The sequence below is a fragment of the Aricia agestis genome, chromosome 3 (genome assembly GCF_905147365.1).
Source record: "Aricia agestis chromosome 3, ilAriAges1.1, whole genome shotgun sequence".
Lineage (NCBI taxonomy): Eukaryota > Metazoa > Arthropoda > Insecta > Lepidoptera > Lycaenidae > Aricia > Aricia agestis.
In genome coordinates, this window is record NC_056408.1 from 17,249,356 (window position 1) to 17,269,063 (window position 19,708).

The window sequence follows — 19,708 nt, forward strand, 5'->3', positions numbered from 1 at the left end:
TCTGCCTAGGAATCAACTTATCTGATAGTACATCAATATAATCTTGGGATATTGGCTTTTTTTAGAAAAACATAAATATCTGACAGGAATTTTCGAATAAAAGAATAATGGAAGAATATATGCTGCATACGTTAAAAAATGGCTGAACAGACAGTTGTCCCTTAAGGGACAAAACAGTGTTTTTATCAAGTTTTTATATATTACAATAGAATTCAACTTTATATTGTTAAATTATTTTTCTGTACCAAAACACTTAACTAGGAAAAGTTCATACTGCCAGGAGTCACAAAACATAGTCCCGACAGAATATTTCGGCAAACGAAGTTATGAGTGTACTTGTATAGCCAGTCGTTACTAAAATATTCATACTATCACGTCCGTCCTCTACTCCACAATTCGTTTCGTATGAATTATTAACTCGACAGAATTGTGTGGAATTCCTACGAAAGATTAATAGCTGTGGCCTGTGGCAATAATGATAATTGTTTTATGATTTTTTGATGGAATAAGTGCTTTTCCGAAGGAATCAAAGCTTTTAAAAACTAATTTAAAAGTCAGACCGAGAAATAGTATAAGATTATTATTAAAAGGTACCTATTGCAAAAATGAGTTAAGTATAAATGTTCGATATTTTTGGGTGCCGTTAAAAATTAATAGACATAAGTAAGTAATTTATAAATTATTTAAACAAAAGAAAAGATCACAATAATAATTATAATAATACTGTAGAGAGGTCTACGACATTCTACGAGGCCTACGGATACGCCTACGGCGTAGCGGCGGCTTGTAAGTCTATTGAATTAAATTATAATTTATAATTGATACAATTTATCTTAGAACTAGACGTTCCGTGCGGCTTCGCCCGCGTAAATTAGATATGGACTATCTAACAATGAAACCATTTTTCAAATCGAACCAGTAGTTCCTGAGATTAGCGCGTTCCAACAAACAAACAAACTAACAAACTCTTCCGCTTTATAATATTAGTATAGATAATCTATAATTTTGTTATATCTGTAACATTGTCGAAAAAACTTTTTTAATTAACAAATATATTTGAAACACAAATAACGTTGAATGTATTATGTTATGAGTTATGACTTAAGTATGTTATTAATTATTATTGATCAATTGAAAAGAAACAACTCGCAATATGTTTTGTGAATACTGAATAGATCCCCAATTTAAAGAAACAATAAAAATAACAAGTAAAGAAACAGCCGAATCTTAAAACCGCCAATGGCGCCATTTCCCGCCACTCGATAACAAGATGGCGGAAAACAATGGCCGATAATGCACCTTTTAACTTCTTTCGAAAAACAAAGGAATGGTTTTTTTTATTCCTAATGGGGTTGCGAGTGTGAGAAGTTATAATTTGAGTTTATAAGTTCGCCAATAAAGATATTGCCGTCAATTTTGTAGAGTTCGATAATATTATGTAGAGACTAACAAAAATTTCGAAAATCTGTTCACAAACGGCGGAGTAATCGTTGAACATAGAAAAAAAAAAAAATAAAAAAAAAAAAACCACAGCCAAACATAATATAACCTCCTCGTTTTTTGGAAGTCGGTTAACAACATTGCACACAATTTAATAAGAAACGTTTTCAGGGTAATCCATACTTCCATACTAGTATTATAAATTCGCAAATGTGTGTTTCTCTGTTACCCCTTCATGTCTAAGATACTGATCCAATTTTGATGATATTTGGTATGGAGATACTTTAAGTCCCGGGAAAGGATATGGTAGATCGCAGACGGCACACTTTTTGTGTGATCGAGTCTGCGGCGCACATACGTAGTTTGCATGGCCGCGCCATGCCGACTGTATGTGCGCCGCAGACTCGATCACACAAAAAGTGTGCCGTCTGCGATCTCCCTTAAGCATACTTTTTAACCCAGAAAAATGTACGGTTCCCGCACAATATTTTAATAATTTGTGGAAGTCATTTAGTGATTTTATAAATGTTAACTAAATAAACTTTGCAAACCGAGACCATTTAGTTCAAAGACCTAAATAACGAGACCTATTTAATACACGAATGAAATATGTATTTTACATGCAGGGCGATATTTTTAAAGGTCTTTTCTATATTGTATGTGAAAAATACTCAGTTCTAATTAGTGGGAACGTAAGGAACCTCGGCGAGGGTAAAAGCTCTTTTCATAACGAGGCGCTTAGCAGCTTAGCCTATTTCTTGTGGTAAGGTTACACGGGCTACTTGAACATACTAATGGACGCTCGCACGACTCCGACTGTGTTCAGAGGAAATGTTAACAAAACATCGACTATTATTCAGATAGATGACTTAGAAGTTTTATTTCTGTAAATTACAAAATAATTCTTTCATCATAATTCTTCAAATAAAAGAAGCTAGATTTTCGATAGTATAAAAATAAACAGCAAACCTTGTTGTGGTGTTGGTATAAGCGCTAGTCTAGAGAACCGCTGAACCATGATTACGTTCTTTGTTAATGTTGTAAAAACTTCATAAAATATTGTGAAAAATTAAAAAAATTTGGAACACTTTACCACCGTACAGATTTGACAATTGAATCTTCATTGATATTATGGGACAGCGTCCGTCGGGCCCGCTAGTTTTACATATACCTATAAGTAGGTAGATAAGTTAAAGTATATTGAATTTCTAGTCGGTTTTTCTCCCCCTTACCACCACTTAACCGCCCGCATCGCAAATAAGAGCTAATATTCAATATAGGGTACTCTATATAGTAATTAATGCAAGTAATTAAGTCAGTAGACGCTAATGGCGCGCCGGAAACGCCGCCATCTTATGTCACGCCACAAAATGTCGGAAGGAAATTAATTTCGAGTGGTATTCATAATTACCACATATTTAAGAAAGTTCAAAGTTCGCAAAAGGCTATTTTGTAACAACTTAGGGTTTTTGATTACTTACTTAATAATTACTATTAGGTAAGAAATTATACTTAAACGATTTTTATAAAATCACAGTTTATAAACAACACATTAATGCAATGTACTCGCTAAGCAGAGAATAAAACCAACGATTAAAGCTTTTTGTGGCCAAAAAACTTTACTATGTAGGATCCTGCGAGACAAAACAGTAAAAGGTTTACTATTCAATAGAAAGGCTTAAAGACTAGAGTACTTTTCTTTGCGAAATAATACGTACAACTAACTCGCCTTTCAGTCCCATTATAGTATGATAAAACAAAGGACTTAAATCTATTATGGAAGCCTCAATTACAGCGGAGTAACGTGGCATACGTCCGCTCCGGAAGACTGTCAGACGTCGACTGAGCGGCACCGGATGTGCCGCCATCTTGACGCCGGAAACCAGCGGGCTTAACGAGTTGATACCGCTGAGTGAAATGGATTTCATAGACAAATTAGTCTTAAAATAAAATAAAATAAAATAAAAAGGTTTAATGTATAAAAATAAAGATCGAGGAGTCTTCCAAAGAAAGTGAATAAGTAAATAAAAATTCCCAAAGTACTAAATATTCCGGTGTGTAATAATTGCTAAATTAAAAATAAGAATACACTTTTCAAATAAATAAAGTTCTCATGAAACTCTAGCTACATTTTTATCAAATAGCTACGGTTTTCAAATGGGGGAACATCTTTTTCTCTTTTAGTTCAACCATCGCAACATAACTATGAAAATAATAGAAAAATGCCACGGAGACCTTTTATTATGATATCCACCATTTTGAGTGGCAGTTGTTTTTGAAATGGCGGGTTTAGGGATGTCAATTTGGCGGGAATAAAGCCGTTTTCACACTTCACACGTCGGATTAGTTTTGTGGTTATTTTTGTGGCTTTTCCGGCAGCGCTTATATAAAGAATGCCGTAACTTAAAACTCGCGTCTTTCCGACAAAGCTTTAAAAATAAACCAAAATAGCTATCTCCGAATTCGATATTATTTTGGTCGGCAATTTAATTGTGTGGAGGTATTTTGATATACTATGCACTAATATTATGTTTACTCGTAGTGATGGCAATCGCTTTCTATCCTATCTGATCGTTTGTAAGTTCCTTACATTAAAAACTATTTTCACACATTTTAAAGTGTGCAGGCATTATGTTTTTTTCCTATTTCAATATTTTTTACCAAGAATATTAAGTATTAAGTAAGTATAGATATTAATATCAATGAAAATTAAAATTATCAAATTATGTACTTATAAAAGATTTAGAAAGTTAATGTCTTTATAAGCAAAAGCAATAACCGGTTAAGCTGTAGTTATAAATCAGCATTCAACAAAACATAATCATCATATTTTATTAATGTGTAATGGTGCGAATTAAGTCGCATTATGCCTAGATACCTGTTACCTAATAAGCGAAATTTCTTTAATCAGTTGATCCGGTTCGTTCGTTTATCCGGGAATAATAAAATTACTATACTAATTAACAGTGATATTATAAGAAAAGGTTAACGCCACTTTGTCACTAATCGCGTACGAATTTTACGATATGCAAGGCAAGGTAAAAAAGTCTCCTATTTGGTAAAATTTGACTGTCGCTGAAACATAACTTCAGCGTCGTGTAGACCCCGCCTAATGAAGCTTCAGCCCCCTTGCCCGTGGCTGTTTGTTTTTATGTCATTTGATACACAAGAAGCCTTTTCAGCGAACGACTTTTGGGGGGAAAATTATGCTATTTTTCTGATTAATTTGACATTTGGACGTTGTTTTGCGCCTTAACTATCGTCTGGGGTCATTTTTCAAAACTTTTTTACATGTTTCCCGTATAAAATTACTTGTTTAGGTAGGTACTCTTTAGTTGTGAATACCTACCTAAACATGTATGATATACCCTTAGTAAACACTGAACAGTTTAAAGTACATAGGCCTAAATAAACCTAAATTATACAGACAGTGTTATATTTAGTTCCTAATGTACACCGAATTTGATTGTATACCTATTGAAAATTTGTAACAATAACATTCTACTCTTTCGAATCTCCCTCATTCTTCGACTTCACAGACCCTTAAAAAGACGTTTAAAAAGTAAAAACGCGCACAATGGTGTTACAAGTGTCGGCGTATTTTCAAAATGGCGCGGTCCTCCCTCGGGACTCTGCGATCGTCGAATTATTCACCAAATGTCCCGTGACATTCGTGTTTTATGCCCGCTGTTTATTGAATTTTTATTTGGCAGTGTAAAATACATCGCTAGTTTGTTTTGGACAAGTGCAGTGTGGATAAAGAAAAATCAGCTAAGGGTGGGTTGCACCAACTTACTTTAACTATAACTTTAACCATAACAAAATGTCAAATGAACTGTCAAATCCCTAGTAAAAGTCCATAATGGACACCATATTTGACGATAACCTTATCTATAACTACGCCTCTGGTGCAACCCACCCTAAGTGATCGTTGAGCACACAAAAAAATATACTTACAGACGAACATAATAATATCTATCCTACTTTTTGTGAGTGGATTAAAAAAGGGCTTACGTACCTACCTACGTTCAACCATCTGGTCTCTGGTTCAACGTTTTAATGAGAACGTAGTTTCTGGTTTGGTTAAAAACCTATCTATAGCAACCAAAAGGATGCTTACCTACCTAATAGTTTCATCTGACACGTTATTCATACCTACTTATTAGTGTTTGTATAAGTGATATTCGCATTCGCATTCGCAAAAATTATGCGAATATTTTAATAATCAAAAAGGAAATTATTATATGCATGCATTTGAAATAATATAATAATACAATATAACACTAAGATAATTTTAGTAAATCATACTTCTACATCCTAAGTTAAGCCCCGGATTAGCCCTCATTAGTCATTTATGAAAAAAGAACTTCAGAGATTTTATCGAATCTAACATTAATCAGCCTTGTTACAACTATGTTAGGTTTGCATTCATTTAGTTGTATATTATTACTTTACTATCATTCTTAAATAAAGTTTACAATTTCTATTTACTAAAAAACTAAACAATTACTTGAAACATAAAACTAACCTCAAAACAAAACAAAACTTTTAGAATGAACTTTCTGTGACTAAATTCATTCAGTTATAGTCTGTCAAGAAAGTGATGAAATTAAAAAGTGGAAACATCGTAGTGTCATCCCTTTCAAATCAATCTAAGAAAAAAGGGATGACACTACGATGTTGCCACTTTTTAATTTCTTCACTTTCTTGGCTGACTATAAGCAATATCGATTCGGCAATTTAAATATGGCCGACACGAAACGTCAAACCTGTCAAACGCATTCGCGAATGTGAAAAACCAACATTCGTTATATTATAAATTCATAAGTTCAAAAAAAATTTGCTATCAACATAGTTTGAGTCCCTAGAGAGGACGTAGAATAGGTAAGTACTTTTTATCCCGGAAAAATGCACGGTCCCCGCGCGATAACTTTTCGCGCAACGGAGTTCCGAGCATCATCTAATTAACATAATATTATAAATACCGATTTAAGTTCGTTTCTATATTTGTTGGGAATCAACATTTCATATTATCTCTATCGGTTGTTTAGGTACAAAGGAAAACGTATCCAGATTCCAGGCTGATAGTATCGCGATGGAAATTCTGTAACAATCTTTCGGAATTTTAAAACTCAACGGAAGTAGCAACGTTACGGGCGCGGGAGTACCAACGTTATGTGATTGCAGCAAGCACTTCCGGTTCCGCATTATGTGCGTCCTCGTGCCGGCGTGGCCGCGCATTAATTCGCCGGATGTGAACCCCGGACAAACCCCCAAACGTGTTCAACTACTAACCCCGTTCCTGGATACCTACTCACACATATTCCATATTCAGGAACAATTTTTCAGGATGCTTCAGCGTTTCTTTAAAAGTTTTTCAACCTTTATGGTAAGCATTGATGGAATGGCCATGATAAAGACTTCCTAACGTAATAAATAGATCGAATGATAATATAAATCTCTAGAACTTAAGACTAGATGATCACAACACTCAACACTTTTCGCGGATTTATGAATTTCCAACCTGTAACATCTACAAGAATTCCTTAATAAAAAAATACTTACTTAATCATATTTTGTTCCGCTGTAGAAAAGGAAGAATATCCTTAAATCTGTTTAAACGTGCGACATGGCACAGCGCATAATAATATTATAGTAACATGAAAGATGTCCACATGAAGACTTACGACATAGGACATACGGAACCAATAAGTGGAACAGTGTAATAAAAACGTCTAACTATCCTTGTTCACATGCGCATATATCATACCCTGTCACCATAGGTATGCTCCTTGATATTACCTTTTAGTGATGTTACATATGTCGGTCGATAAATTTAAATAATAATTTTAATACGTATCGATATCGATAATTTTAATTGTAATTAATATTTTAATTGTTTTTTTTACAGTATTTATAGTGGCAAATAAACAGTTCTTCCATTCTTATTATTCAATTCTATAATTAAACAAATTTTTATAGGCGTATACGGTACCTGACATATTTCAAGTAAATAAAACATTCGTTTTACTTCCGATTTCCGATTTATAGAAATGAAGTTTTTAATTACCTTTAATTAGTATTATTAAAAACGAATTATGTAGATCAATAAAGGAAATATAGTAGTTTTTAACTTCAAGTAACAAGCCACTATTATTCATAAATCACTAGCTGTCCCGACAAATGTTGTTTTACCATAAAATTATTTTCCCTGTTTTCCTGCTTTACTCTTGAAGTTTTTTTTTAAATTTTGTTTTCTATAGACCTCACGGAGCCCGAGACCTTTCCAACGAATGCAAAACCTTGGAAATCGGTTCGTGCGTTCTGGAGTTATAGCGTCAGGAAGGAAAACCCGACTTATTTTTATATATTAGATAACAGTTCACTAAAAAGTAGTCTACGAAAGTAAAGAAGCTATTCGTTAAAGCATTTTTTTTTGTTTTTTCTAGTGAAAGAAATAGAGCTCTTAATTTATGAGATAAGTTGGAGACAAATAAATTTGAGCAAAGCCGGGATAACGTCGCCGAGCAGAACATCTGCGACGCACCATCTTTTAATTAAATGTCTAGATCCATCTAAACACTGGGTTTAAGTGTTCTACAGTTTATATTAAATGCTGTGAAAACACTTTTTTTCAAGAAGTCTAATAAACTTAAGCTAGATTTATTGTCTCTTGTCTGGCTGTTAGGATCATTTTTCAAGGAGTTAGTAATTTTGAGGTAGGTACGACAAGAATAATATCATAGACCATAGTATACTAAAACAAAATAGTGACTATCGTATCGTATTTTATTTTTGACTGTATCATGTATGAATGTATGATAAAGTTAAGCCCAAGGCTAAATTCCCAAGCGCATTAGGTTTATAACTCTTTCGTTACAATATTTTTAAATTTCCATACAAATTCTATTAAAACATAAAACATTTGTTTACTTTCATAGCCACATAAATTCAAATAAAGTAGGATTCTACAAATATAAATCTTTAGCGAAGAATGTATGTCTCACAAGCTGCATTATTTATCAAAAAAGTAACTGAGAATGTAATTTACCGGTTGATCAGCCATAATATATTTTATGCCTAGCTACTGTAATAAAAAACTCGACTTCAAGTCATTTTCAGTATGGCCTGATATAATGCTACCAAGTTAATTGCCACGATTAACGGTCGGTCATTTGGTAAAACTTTAGTTTTTAATGGTAACAATATTTAGACGAATAGAAACTTAGTATACTTTAGATTTATTATACTAAACTTTATTTAGTTAAAGAAAATTCTTAATTACTTTAAAAACGAAGTTTTTACTACAGTTCAAATGTAGTTTCGGAGAGAAAATGTCTCATGAAAACTTAAAGTTAAATGAAATTGTAATGTCTGAAGTCAAAAGTTCAACTTAAAACTTTAAATTGGCAAATAAGCACCGTGTTCTTTAGAGTTCAGAGTTCTTATAAGTCAGAATAATTTGTGATTTCTTGTTCTTAGTGTCATTTTTATTTGAAGAACAAAAAGTAGTCCAAACGGCGAATCGAGACACAAAACTAGAATATATTAAATGTCAAAATTGTTACTAAATTATATGCCTCGTTATTTTGATAATACAATTTTGAGATTCGTTAAGCACGCTATTGAAAAGTAAATCATTTATTTGGATTACAAAAACACTTATCATTGTATCAGTAAGTAGTACAATACTACTGTCGAAGTAGCACGTTTTTTCTCCAGCCGCCGTAACTCCGAGGCGCGTATTGAGCGTCACGTTTTATCGATAAAAAGCGATCCCATCACTAGCCGCGTCGTCACGTACGCTCATTGTGGGCCAGTTAATCTTATTACTAGTACTAGTACTTCATCCGGTCAGAGATTGGGCGGCTGACCAGCTGGGGTTATTGATGTTTTTTAGAAAGGAGTTATACAGGGCACCTTTATTTACGGCTATTTTATTAATATGACGGTATTGAGCAGGACCAGATTTTTGAAATAAGTATATGCCACTTTAATTTTGCCGCCCCTGTATGCGAACTCTGCCCCCATCCTAGGATGCTGGCTGCTGCCGCCCCCCTAGGACGATATAGGACGCTGCCGCCCATAGGCCATGACTGCCTATACATAAATCCAGAACTAGCATAGGAATTAACATGATTAAATTATTTAAAGTAGGTACAGCAGGACCATTCTGTTAATATTGTAATTGTAATTTTCATAGAAAACTGAAGATTGTCGAGAAGTCTTTGAAAGATGGTCGTGCTGTACAACGTGACACATTTAAAAATAAACAGGGGTTTTTGAGATGTTTTTTAAAACCTGAAAAAAATTAAAATACCAAGTAGTAACTAGTCTTATCTAGCTTTCATGGATGAGGGATTATTATCATTTTGGTACCTTAGCTAGTATTAAATCTAGCTTAATTATTTACAGAACATACAAAGCTACCCATGGTATTAGCACATACACCATAGAAAGCCCATCGGGATCGCCGTAGGGTGAAGCGACGTGTAGGGCCATGTTAGATAGACTGGGTTACTGAATTTTTGGACTGAAATTCGCCGAATTGACTTCTGTTTAAAAATTATTTCAGGAAATATTACGCAAAAGTTGGAGCAGAGGTCGCTACTAGGACATATCTACAGTAAAATATAATCAGACACGTTGCACACGTTATATATTAGAATATGGACATATTCGTTGTTAAACTTCGAACAAAATTTTTTATTTACTGTCTATGCTAGTTGTCCCGACCGGGACGATTAAAAAAAAATGTCTATGCTAGTGTTGCTTCTAGCATGAAAACACTGCAGTAATATAACCTATTCTAAGGTTCACTTTCTGAAGTTTATCTTTTCAATAGCGTTGCTGATTGGTTAACGTTTTGACGTAAGTCAATCAAGAACTCCTTTCCAAAACGTTAAAAACCGGGAATTGATATTACTGCAATGTTTTCACGCCAGACGGCAGCACCAGCACAGGCAGTGAACAAAAAGTTTCGTTCGACGTTTGACAACGTTTCTGTCAATATTCTGTGTGCAACATTATTTATTTATGAGCTAATCAAATATCTCAAAGGTGACTGACTGATCGACATAGTGATCTATCAACGCACAACCTAAACCACTGGACGGATCGGGCTGAAATTTGGCATGCAGGTAGATGTTATGACGCAGGCATACGCTAAGAAAGGATTTTGATAAATTCCAACCCCAAGGGGTTCAAATGAAAAGTTTGTATATAATAATACTTCTTAACGCGAGCGAAACTGCGGGCAAAAGCTTGTTCCCTTAGAATGTTCTACTTCTAAATATAGAAAAATAAAGTTCGAGTAAAAAGAGAAATCGATCAAGACGTGTAAAAGTCGTAAGATGTAAATATTTAATGTTATTGATTTATTTTGGTCTAGAATGTAACGTTACCGAGAATGGAACATAGCAACCAGCTAAAATGAAATAACATAATATTGAAAACTATAATGGTTCATGTTATGTCTGGGGCAATGGACTTCAGGTACTATGATCATTGTTACATTTAACGTAGATTATTCAATTATTGTAATTAATTCAAATACAATAATAATAATTATTACTGTATTGACAATAATTATTATTTGTGTGTGATATTATAATTAGTATCTAATTTTTTTGAAACTTACAAGAAATTAACAATTCTACCCCGATTAATTATAATGGAACATTAAAGTATTACAAACCGAGCTAGAATGCCAATCATCATTGAAATAATTTTGCCTAAATCCGGGAAAATTTAAAGTTTTGACAGCTAGCAACCCAGCTCTCTACATATTGGAAAACAGAAGTCAATTTAAATTTCATCTGCGAAAGTCGTCGGAGCCGCTTGAGGGGGTGGGGGTGAAGCTAGGGGGCAGGGGGGTAGTTACGAGATTCAAGCACCGGGTTACCTAGAGACTGGCGGAATTCACTGTACTGCCTCCATGTAGAGTTTGACTGAAAAGTGTAGAGTGTAAAGGTAGTGAAGAGTATTTGTTGAAGTGTAAGTGATAGTTGATACTTGATAGTGGTAACTAGGAGGAAGACTTCTGAGCATGGGCGTACCGAGGGGGGGGTGGGGCAGCTGCCCTGCCCCCCCTGGCCCAGAGCCTGGGTACGCCCATGCTTCTGAGTGACATTAATGCTGCGGCCGCACATGCGTAGTGCTTAGTGCTTAAAACGATACCATTGGACGATCTGCGTGTATCGTCCAATGGTATCGTCTCATAGCACGAAGCTTCGTACGATAGACGCATGTGCGGCCGCGCCATTGCAGAACGTGTGTCAATACTCAATGTAGAGCGACAAGCGTTTATGTGTTAATATTAATAACGTTACGTTTATAAAATATTTGTAGTAACAGAGAATAATTCATAGGTAGATGGTGGACTTACGTAATTTGGTCGGGTTGTGTCTAGCCCAAAAGTTTTGTCCACAATTAGCCTTTTTCTGTTCGTCAAGGGCATGCGTTATAACGCAGTCAACAGCGAAAGTGAGGCATGCCTGCGACGCATGCCCTCTGACCGTATCCAAAAAACAAAAATAACAATGTTGGCGTTGCGTTTGTTGACGCATTCAATTATTGAACGCGCCAAAACGAAAGTTGAATGAAAGAAAATGACGAAAATTGAAGACGAAAGCGCATAGTGTGGACATAGCTAAAGACTTGACATAGCTCCACCAAATAACATAAGTTCGTCGTCTGCCTATGAATGTCTTTGATAGTAGCTAATTTTGTGTTGTAATGTATGCGATGAAAGGCAAACTGTACATGAACACAGTCAGCAGTCAATTCCACCTCGTTTGCTGTAAATTACTGTATTACTGTGATGTTAGAAGCTCATGGAAATTATAAATTATGTTACTTGTACGTTCAGCCCCCGTAGACAAGTGGCAAAACGCTAACGCTAGCGCTAACGCTAGCGCTACAAAATGTATGGATTTGATATTAGTATTCGCTAGCGAAGCGATGACTTATGTCAAATCGCATACATTTTGTAGCGTTAGCGTTAGCGTTAGCGCTTTGCCACTTGTCTACAGGCCCAGTTAGTAGAAGTTTGTGATCGTAGTCGAAAATGCAAGATTTTGGGAGTATGACACACTGGGACTTTAATGACATTTTTTCACTAGATTATTGAGATAAAACTTAAATTAAACATGTAGGTAAAAGCCAGTACTGCGGACCTAAAAAGGTCACATTTTGCAATTCCTCTCAAATAAATTCAGAAAATGAATTATCAAAACTGTCAAACTGACGAATGTCAAGTTAGTACGAATTAGACATATGAATTGCAAGCAGAGTGACCATTTTGGCATTTTTAAAAAATGAATCATATTATGATTCATAAAATGATTCTCCAAAGCGACCATTTTAATTTTTAGCCCCGCAGAACCGGCTGGAATGACAGATGTGTAGATTTTAAATTGTAAGTGGCGTAGCTTGTAGTAGTAAGTTCAAAAGACTAAAAAGTAAACTTCTTATACTACTTGACAAAACGTTTAAAGTTTATTACGAAATCATTATTAGTATATTTTATTTAATAGTTACCTAGTAGTTACAAAGCACACTACAATCTTAATAGTTACAAACTTTAAAATTGGATTTTATGCATTTTCGACTAGATTATGAAGTGTTACAACCCGTACCTATATTATTTTCTATAAGATTATTGCCCGGTTTTTTGACAGGAGCTTATCTATTTAACAACATTTTGTTTGGTCAATGTTCTAAGGTCCTCTGTTAACTAGGACGGACGCCCACGGTGGATGGCGCGTATTGCGAAAATTGATCTGCGGCAAACGTCTGCCTCAGCTAACAGAGGCCCTAACGCCAACCAAAACTGTTATTGAGTAGATAGATAAACCTGTAAAATAACCTCAGAACCCTTTAGCCAAGACTCTTTCTTTAACGCTTCTTTATAAAATCGCCGCTCAAAATTCGCCGTTCGCCAATATGACGTTAATGTTCGACACGTCTAATGTCAATTCCATACATATTGATCGGCGATTCTATAAACAAGCGATAAACAAAACGTCTCGGCTACAGGCCCAGGCATTAGACGAGTCACAATATACGGGGTGTTTAATATTAGTGGACCCATCACAGCAAGACCCTAATGAACAGCAAGAGAGGGCAAGCGGGTAGTCCGGCGGGGCCCATACCAACTACTCACAAACGCTGTAGATGCCTCAATCTCACAAATAGGCCATCAGACAAGTGTCCCAGCCGATTATTGCTCAGTTTCCTGAAATGAACACAGAATTTGTACGACACTGCAAAGTCACCGCGTCGCTCCACAGATTACTAAGTAGGTCTAAAGTCACACTGCATACGATCGTACAGCTTGTCAAAAAAGAGTAGACGCTAGACAATTTTAAATCCAGTAAAAATTATAAAAACCTCAAAATTGCATCAGGGTGACTATACTTAAACATTGTCTGAAATACAAGAAGAAGAAACCACCATCGATAATCGTAAATCGTAATAACGTTTAGAATTTAGTTTCATTATCAACTCTTTCTTGACAATCTGTAACTTTGTCACGACGTAACTTACAGTCGCTCCAGCGAGTTGAGCTCGAGAAAGGCGTCCCTCTCGATGGTGTGGATCTGGTTCTCCGATAGTTGTCTGAAACCAGCAGAGACATAGTCAATATCCTTTCATCATCCTCGTTGCTCCTCCAACCGTCTTGGGCATCGTTTATCCATCCGCTGCTTAGTACCTTCTTAATATTATATTCTTTAAAAAGTTAAAAGTTACTGGATATAAGTTTCGAAAGATTTAAATTGACAAAAGTAAATTTTTGAACCAAGTTACATTAAAGTAAAATATCTTTTTATTCAAAATGGGTATCATGATACACTTTTTGAAAGTCGAACGAAGAAACTACGCAAAAACTACGTTGCCTACCACTTGTTCGGGAACCACCATTATTATTTAGTGATAAAATATTATGCAAAGTGTTCTTGCTATTTAGGCAAAAGGTGAAAAGTTATTTCGAGATTGAAAATTTTATTGAAAAGTTTTACTTACAATATTTTCAAATCCTTCAGATTTTGAAAGTCGCTTTGGAAGATGATGCTTATATTGTTCCCTTGCAGGTCTCTGAAACAAAGATAATTATATTTAGTTATTTACTTAAAAGCAATCGGAAAACATGATATTGTGTAAATCGGCACTTTGAAGTTTCGTAAGAGGTTTCAAAATGGCGGCCAAAGTGTTTGAGTGATCGCCACCGACTTGCTAATTGCTTAAAAGGACCCATTACTTGAAATAGTTTGAAGTGTGAGCGCCAGCCGCTAGCTACTAACTAGTTCAACTTAACTTGCCTCAGGCTTCTGTACTTATATTCCATTTATTTCGATGTAAACAAAAACTGCGACTAAATTAATGTGCACAGTATTTCATTATTGCTCGTTTAATGCATAATATTTAAATTGGCAGCATTGGATCATTAATCAGTATAGGCTTAGGCTTAAACATAACTTTCTTAACATTAAAATCTAAATTACTTTATTAAGAAGGAAAATAGAACGTGTACCGCTTATAGCTACATTTTTTTTTTGTTAGAAATGAGAATTATACACAGAATTCCTGTGCGTACCTAAGTAGTAGGTATGTGTGTACAATTGATCGGTGATAGAGTTAGTAGGTACCTGACGTACCTCGGTCAAGGAAAACATTGCATTCTACCGTCATCGTCATTGAGTTATAACTTTATAAGTACTACTTAGTACGTACTCGTACCTAGTTATATCTCAATGGCTGCCGCAAAGTAACATGCTTTTAAAACGCTGTTTCAAGTCTTTTTTGCCTTCTATTGTGACTCTGCGCAATTTTGTTTCCTTAAATGAAATAAGTTAATTTATAATTGTAATCACCACCACCTTTAACGATGGCAAGTTTACCGTCATTAAATGACGTTAGAAATTGTTCCTTTTCCTTTGATTTTATTACATTAACTGTGGACAAGTTAATGAGTACACATATATAGTGTATAGTATACTATACACATGGAGAAGTAATAAAATGTAGTGCGAGTGCGAGCTGTAAAAGTAGTGTGCAGTAATTAGCCGCAGGTTACCGTGGGAACCCGCTTGATATGCACGGGACTTCCTACAGACGCTTTACCCTATAACAGTAGATTTGAGGAAGTTTTATTACTCTAAGAGTTAGTTTATAGCGTGAAGTCGTACAATTCAGGATGTAATCCTATGGGCCAGGCCACAAAAATGCGTTGCGGCGCCGCATCGTAAAAATCTACGACGTCGCAGAACGCATCGTGGAAATTCGCGATGTTGTTTTTGCGATACGACGCCGAAACGCAGTGTTGTGGCCTGGCCCGTGTCCTTGCCCGGGACTCTAAAGTATCTTTACCCGGAACTCAAAGTATCTTCATGTCTGTCATCAATATCGGTTCAGCAGTTTAGGCGAGAAGAGGCAGACTTTCGAACTTGAAATATTATTATGGATGTGATATTCCTTTATCGATAATTTAGTACAGTTCGACAAGGCTTTATATGAACGTGGCGAGAAAAGGAACTAAATGCTTCTATCATACAAAAACGTCATTTTTGACATTGTTTGACATTGTTTGACAGTTCTCCTTTACCAGCAGCGCTCCCGTCAATGTCAGTTGTCACCCACGTTCATTTAAAGCCTTGTCGAGCTTTAATCTGCATTGTATAGTTTAATAGTTGTCGAGAACTACACACCTTCAAGGATTTGGCGCGCGGTAGACTACATTGTCAAGAAACAGCCGTCACTCAAAATGACTATAATTCTTAAATCGCCTGCGTGCATAATTATTATTGGAATTTGGATGACAGGATTGCGTGAGAAGCTCCCAAGTAATAGTTATTTAAAAAATAGCGGCATGAGTAACAATTTCAGTCGAGTACCAAAACTTACTTTTAGGGTTGTAATGATATAACAAATTTATATAAAATAGTAGTATATTATTATAACAAAAAAAAAGTATCGAGCAGGAACATCCCTATTGGGATTCGGCAATCGGCTGTTTATAGCTGTTAATTAGTGTTGTCGATACATCAATATAAAGTTATTGCGTTGACTAATTCAATTAATATGGATGTTGGATGTATATTCACTTAATTGCACTCGTAATTATTGGATCAACATGCTAGGGTTGGGACTGTATCGACTATAATCGACTAGGTCACAGTATAGCAATATGACATATCCCTAAATATTGATATACTGTGACTAGGTACCCTCCTTAATAAAAACCAGGGAATTCAAGATCCGTTGTTTTTGTATGACGTGTGGCATCCATACTAATATTATAAATGCGAAAGTGTGTCTGTCTGTCTGTCTGTTACCTCTTCACGCTCAAACCGCTACTTTGAGACCCGGGAAAGGACATAGGATACTTTTTATCTCGGAAAAATGTACGGTTCCCTCCGGATTAACGAAATTTGACGCAACAGAGTTGCAGCAATAATCTAGTTTCCTATAATAGACAAACTACAAAGACGATGAATAAAAATTACTTTAAGAAATAAAACTATAATTTAAGCTTGTTTTTTGAATTGGGCTTTATCTATACTAATATATAATTCTGCAGAGTTTGTTTATTTGTTTGTTTGAACGCGCTAATCTCAGGAACTACTGGTCCGATTTGAAAAATTCTTTTACTGTTGGATGGCCCATTGATCGAGTAAGGGCTTATTTGAACGCGCTAATCTCAAGAACTACTGGTCCGATTTAAAAATTCTTTCAGTGTTCAGTTCAGTTTCAGATTATTCATCGAGAAAGGCCATAGACTATATTTTAATATTCTACGACTAACAGGAGCAAAGAAATAGAGGAAAATGTGGAAAAAACGGGGGAAATTATATGAAACTAGCTGTTGCCCGCGACTTCGTCCGCGTGGACTTCAGTTTATGGCGCGCGATGTCAACAAAATTGGTGTCAAAAGCTTTTATAAAAAAACCCTGGTACCCCTTAAATCTAAACAGCTGCAGTGTCAAGTGTGCCCATAATACATATTATTTAAATTTTTTTAAATAAAACTTTATATTTTATGCCAAACTTTTAAGCTCATTTAGCCCCCCAATCACACAACTTTACCCATAAACTATTTATCATTGATAGCACTGCATAAATAAAGTACTGAGTTATTAAATAACGTATAAAAGAAATAACAATCGAAAAAATTCGAAAGTCGAATGCATGATAATACCACCTCTTTTAATAAGACTTTTGGCCAAGCGTTAGCGCGATGTAGGAGACGCACGGCGCCATCTATTATGATTTTTTTAGAACTAACTTAATTTGAACAAATTTACGCATTTTCACCCCCTTGCAACGCTTTTTTCCAGTAAAAAAGTAGCCTATGTCCGTTCTCAGGCTTTAGACTATCTGTATACAAAATTTCATTACAATCGGTTCGGTAGTTTTGGCGTGAAAGCGAGACAGACAGACAGACAGAGATACTTTCGCATTTATAATATTAGTATAGACTAGTATAGATTGCTTATGATCTTTAGATTCTTAAGAACTACTGGAGCAATTTTTATGTTATTTGGCAAACATGAAGAATAGACCACGTTAAGGGACATAGGCTATTTTTTTTATCTACAGGCCCTGTACTGTGCTAATTTGTCATTCAGACTGTCAGTAAATGACTTTTTTGACAGCTAGAAAAAATAATTTTGGATTTTTTTGTAACAAAATTCATCGCCTTCATTGCGTCCGTCAAGCAGTTAGGTACAGTAAGCCTAACCTAAAAAGTTTTTTTTAAGTACCGTACTTAATATTCATATTTCATACAACAAAAAAAAAAATATTAAAAGTTGATGGTAGTTCAATATTAACTAGATCCGTATTGCGAGACAATGAAAAATATCGATATTGAATTTTTTACATCACTATTTATGTGTGTTGCGTAATCATTGGTAATTCGGCTCGATGACCAATAACTGATAATAAACTGATTTATTTCAATTGCCACGACAAATTTCACGCCAGAATCCACATTTTTAATTAAATATTGAAATTAATTATATATAACATCCCACAAATAAAACCAATAGACGCTTTTAATTAATAAAAATAAAACAAAAGTTTAAGCGATGGCACAGTGACTTTGGAGTACTTACTTACATCTTGTGTGTCACTTGGATGACATTATCATGAGGAGGTGTATTTAGGGTGACACTAATTTCCACTGAGGTGAGGTGTCACGTCCATCGCTTCAACTCCCAAGCGGCCCGCGGCTAAGTGGGCCGCGATAACAATTGAATACCTATTGTGTCTGGTTTTCCCACGATCGAGGTATTAATATTATTTTCCTACATAAGCCAGTGAATTTCGTATCACTTTTTTTATAGACGTTTCAGACCACGTCAGTCTGGCCCCGTGCTAAGTACCTGAAGGACTTGTGTTACGGGTACCAGACAACGGAAATATATTTAATACTTTTTTACTATACATATATTTAAGATTTTTATTATATTATACACATATTTAATACAAATCCATGACCCAAGAACTTTGAAAACTTTTTGTTTCGTCGGCGGGATTCGAACCCGCGACCCTCGGCTTGAGCTACCAATAGCCCACCAACTGACTCAACTGAGCCACAGAGGTCGTCATCACTTCCCTCCTTAAATACATACCTTCCCTGGACTTCTACGAATATTTCAAGACTTGGTTCAGCGGTTCTCGGGTTTTAGGGAGACTAACAAAAATATTGAAATTTTGATTATACATATAGTTAGATTTCTTCACTATCTTCTTTTGGTCAATCCTAGTAATATCAAGATAATAACCTCCTTATTCCGTCGCTGTCAGTTAAATAATTAGCCCGACAAGGTCCCGAGACCCGAAACTCGTTTCATTATAAGTTGGAGTAGGTACCGTCGCGCTCACAACGCATTCATTAACTTCAAGATGAATTGTTTTTAAACAGCCGCCTGTTTTTATAATTAATTAGCCCCGCACTTAAACCGAGTCAATTATAATTAATTTTATATTATAATTTGCGGTATTTTCTACTTTGAACACTGGTTTTCATCTATCTATATTATATTAATACGTGAGCCAAAAACTTTGTATCCCTTTTGACGAAAAATGGGGAAACGTAGGTGAATGAAATTTTGCACAATTATAGTTTATATGGTGAAGGAGTGCATCGAGCTAATATTATTTTGAAATTATGTTTTTATCATACATTTTTTTAACAAATAAAACGTTACACACACTACAACACACACACATGAGAGATGACAGATTTTTGAGTGTCAAGCCT

General features: G+C 35.3%; 1 protein-coding gene across 2 annotated transcripts in view; it reads right to left on the reverse strand.

Moving 5' to 3' along the window:
* Positions 1-19,708, reverse strand: part of LOC121725569 (protein slit) — a 99,255-nt gene that overhangs the window by 19,968 nt on the left and 59,579 nt on the right. Inside the window, exons 3-5 of one of the 2 annotated variants that reach the window (XM_042112584.1) lie at positions 14,467-14,538; positions 13,990-14,061; positions 13,607-13,678 (exon numbers count right to left, since the gene is read on the reverse strand). In XM_042112584.1, coding sequence (XP_041968518.1) covers positions 13,607-13,678; positions 13,990-14,061; positions 14,467-14,538 — 216 coding nt within the window. The remainder of the gene's footprint in view (positions 1-13,606; positions 13,679-13,989; positions 14,062-14,466; positions 14,539-19,708) is intronic. The other variant, XM_042112585.1, reaches the window with a different exon arrangement.